The sequence below is a fragment of the Austrofundulus limnaeus genome, unplaced genomic scaffold (assembly GCF_001266775.1).
Source record: "Austrofundulus limnaeus strain Quisiro unplaced genomic scaffold, Austrofundulus_limnaeus-1.0 Scaffold1227, whole genome shotgun sequence".
Classification (NCBI taxonomy): domain Eukaryota; kingdom Metazoa; phylum Chordata; class Actinopteri; order Cyprinodontiformes; family Rivulidae; genus Austrofundulus; species Austrofundulus limnaeus.
Genome location: NW_013953629.1, coordinates 49,343 through 53,423, shown reverse-complemented (window position 1 = coordinate 53,423; position 4,081 = coordinate 49,343). Strand labels below are relative to the sequence as shown.

Genomic DNA, 4,081 nt, shown 5'->3' with positions numbered 1-4,081 from the left:
GTTATTTACTGAAAAAAGAATCACAAATCTATGATTAAAAGCTGAAAAGCAGGAATCTGAGATGAGCTAATTTAGCTGTTAGTGCTAGCATCTGGCTAACAGCTAGTTAACATAATTAGTAGTTTGGTTTACCTGCTCATCTAAATTTAATTTAATCTGATAAAAATTTAATCTGCCTGAATTCATGGGCGTTAGCTACTTTCCCAGATTTAATTATCTGTTGACCTAGTATTTGACTAACAGATCTGCTAGTTAACCTGATTATTAGTTTGGTTTACCTGCTAATTTAATGGTAGTTTAAGAATTAGCTGCACTCACAGTATTAATCTTGTCTAATTTAYCTGTTAGATCGTTAGGTAGCCTGACATAAAATACTGTATTTAGTTATCCAAACTGTAGCTAATCAAAGCTAATCTGAGCTAACCTGGTTCTGGTAACTCTAAGTTATTTTCTTATATTTTAGATCATATTTTTTATTCCAAAATTTGAGTAAATTTGGACTAAATTATAATTTGAACAATTATCTAATTTGACACCATTAATTTTAGCCGCTAATAAAACTAGCATTGACTGTAAGTTAACCTGATTTAGTTTGGTTTATCTGGTGATTTAAATGGGTTCTAATCAGATATAATTTGGTTGAGATTTTGATCCAATACATTTTTACATTTTATCTTTTAATTTAGCTGCTTAATTAACTGGCTAAATGTGTAACCCAAGCAGTAGCTAACGAGAGCTAATCTGAGTTACTTGCTAATCACCACAGGTTAATGTAATTCACCTGATTTAGCATTTAACCCAATAGTTTAAACCATTTTTAGCTTCTAATTCAAAGTTTATAGCTAACTTTTAATTTGAAATGCTGAAAGGACACCATCAAGTACAGCTACTATTACAACAGTTTTTTGTTTCAATTTGTGTATTTTTTAAATGACAAATTAACGTGTTTTTATTGACTAAGTGTTTAAGGATGTAGCAGGACTTCAAAGACGAGCTAATCCTGATATAAAGTCTTCAGTGGTTCACCTAAACTATTGACCAACCCTAAAATCGTATTTATCTGAGAATTAAAACGTGATGAACTCAAAGCTGCCACATGTGTCATGTTTCTTTAGTGGCTTATTATTGGGGGTTTGCTAACTATGCTAACTTAAGCTCCAGTTAGCTGAGCTATAGCCCTAAACTAAATTTGAACCAGGTGATTATTATGTTTTTAGAGTKTTATGTTCATTTCCTGAAACAGTATAAAAGAGTCTTTGAGCCGATCTCATGCAGACCATCAGTCAGCAGCAGGACAGATACTGATCTACACCATGGTCACACCAGAAACACACCTGGATACTTTCACCTGATGTTGACTTTATAACGTGTTAGCTAGCATGTTAGCAGGCTAACTAGCTATAGCTGTAATACAGTATCARTTTAAGATATAGTTAGTTTTGTAATTGATTGAATGTAGTGCTGATGGAAAACACTGTGGTCACATTTTTTAACTACTTCCTGTGAGAACGGCTGGTGTGACCGTCGCCTGCACGCTGTCACCGCGAACATTATGACCGCGGAGCAGTCGGTCCAACACAACGGGACCACCTCGGTGTAATAAAAACAGAGAATCTGTCCGCGGTGAAACGGGCTCGAGGCTTCGGCTCATCTTATTGATTTTGTGGCGTTCGGCTCGGTGTTGCGTCGCACGAGAAAAGCAGCTCGAGGCTACATGGGAACCCTAATATACAGCCTGAACGTGTGTCAGCACCCAGCACTCACATAATGCTGTCTAGGCCTACTAAACATCAATAATGCATGGCTGACTTTAATACTATGTAATTCCATGATTGTAAGTGGGCAAGTATCCATCAAAATTTCATCATTGTCTTCATTTCGGTTCCTCGGCACGTTGAATATTTCATGTTATTGACCTCTGGTCGGGGCTGCGTGTGATTGGACGAGGACTCCACGTCTGCAGAAGTCCCAAAGGAAACCAGGGCGCCGTTCAGTGATGAAGCAGTAAAAATCCCATTTGGGTGTTATTTTTTTWAATTATTTATTTTTTCTCGTGATGAATTGAAACTGGTTCCTTGAGGTTGTGTTTTCAGTATGGAGTCGCTCTCATTCTTCTTATTTTTTATTTCTTTTCTTTGATTCACTTGGAGTTTTCTCTTGGATTTTTTTTTCTTTTCTATGTTTCTTCTGTTTTCCGTTAAAACGCCAGCCAAGTCAGTATGGTAGGCAGGGTGGTCAGGACCAGGACCAGGACCAGGCCCCTGCCGTTAGCAGACCTGGGGGCCCCGTTGCCGCCGCCACACAGTTCAAACAAGCTGCCTCGGAAATTCAGGTTGCGGGACTCCTTTTTCAGTTTTTCCCAGAGGTCCGTGGCTCCCTCGTGGCAGTCCGCCAGCGCCGTGGTGGCACAGGAGTGGAAGTTATCCCAGTAACTGGCAAGAGAAAACACAGCAAGGATTACCAACACAAGCTTTGAGCCTGGAGTGGGAGGCTGCCTCCAACTGGAGGCACCAACCAGCCGGGAAGACGAGCCAACCCTCGCAGTTGTTCCAGAATCTAGCAAAGCAGAAAACAGCGTCGAAAACCTTCTGAACTCAATTTAGTTCATGTAGTCCAACAAAACTCAAGTGTGTTGGAGCATCTCAGCCATGTTTTCCATTAGTATTCAGCAAAAAGACACRTCTGAAGACCAGCATGCTGCTCAGAGACCACTCAGCCCGGGGGTCTGATGGAACCAATAAATAACTAGAATTATAAAAATATTATTGGATGATTCTGAAATGTTTAAAGTCACAGGAGGTGATGCCAGAATCCAGTTTTAAGAAATGATCTCCTTACATATATTTGGTACAAATTATTTTAATTTTTATTATTTTCTAAGCTTAGAAAGAAAGATGATCCAAAGCATCAGGCTGTAATCTACATCAGAGTCCAGTTTACCACAGTTAAATATTGTTTTATACTGGTCTCTGTGGGAGCCCACAAACAGCCCTCAAACCAGGAAGTAGTTTGTAAAATGATTGAAGAACTTTTCCTGGCTTAAAGCTCAGTGGGCGTCAGAGTCCCCCTACCAGGGGTCTCCATGGTTCTGTGAGGACTCTGGTCTCTGGTACCAGATCAGGAACCAGAGAGGACTTGTTGGAGTCTCTGCTTGGTCAGGAAAATCTGTTCTACCTGAGTCAAGGTTTGGTCCAATAAAATCTGCTGATTTTAAACAAACAATAATTCTCCAGAAACGATTAAAAATGTTAAATAAACAAAACTAAAACCATATTTCTCAGATTTCTGTTAGTTTCACAGCTTTTTGAAATTAAGTTAATTGTTGATATTTATCCAGAAATAAGTTTCATCCACTGCTGAATCTCCTCCTCTCTCCTCCTCCAGTTTTACTCTTCATCTCTCCATCTTTTGTTCTCCGTGGCAGCAGCTCACACTCCGACACAGGACCAGCGTATCTAATCCAATCAGCTCTTATTGATGTTGACCTTTGACCCCAGCCGTGTCGGGGCCACGTCTCAAAGTAATTAGCGTGTGCGTGCACATGTGTGAGGAGGGGAGTAACGCCCCCCGGCCACGCCTCAGCTCCGCTGTGATGGAGCTGTCACTGCATTAAAAAGTCATGAGGGTGTAGACGGGGGGGTCCTCATGCCATCTGGTGCCACCCGGTCTGGAGGGTGGGGGCCGTCCACATGCACCCCCCTACCTCCTCTGAACCTCCTCCCTGTGGACCGGAGGCTGAATCACTCAGAGGAGCTCAGCTCTTCTGTTAATCTAAAATTAATAAAACAAATCTTTATTTACTGAAAATAAAAGCAGCTCAGATTTTTATTTAAACGTTAAATATTTACAGCCGAGAGACAAACGTGTGGTTTTTACAGGAGACGAGTCCAAACTGCAGACAGGATTAAAAACTAAACAGCTTTATCTTTGTTTTTTTGTTTGTTTTTTTGTTTTGTTTTATTGTTTGTTTTTTTGTTTTGTTTTATTTGTTTTTGTTTTTTGTTTTAGATACTTAGTTTTGTATCTCAGCTCATTCAGATCCTGTCCACACCTGCACTCAGTTACTAATTAACACACCTGC

The 4,081-nt window shown here is 40.0% G+C and overlaps 1 protein-coding gene across 1 annotated transcript in view; it reads right to left on the bottom strand.

Annotated features, from left to right (window-relative positions):
• Positions 1–784: 784 nt before the first annotated feature.
• nrn1a (neuritin 1a) overlaps positions 785–4,081 on the bottom strand; it is a gene marked incomplete in the record, with an annotated part of 13,471 nt that continues 10,174 nt past the window's right edge. Inside the window, 1 exon segment of the mRNA XM_014031329.1 lies at positions 785–2,435. Within this exon segment, the coding sequence (XP_013886783.1) occupies positions 2,198–2,435 (238 nt within the window).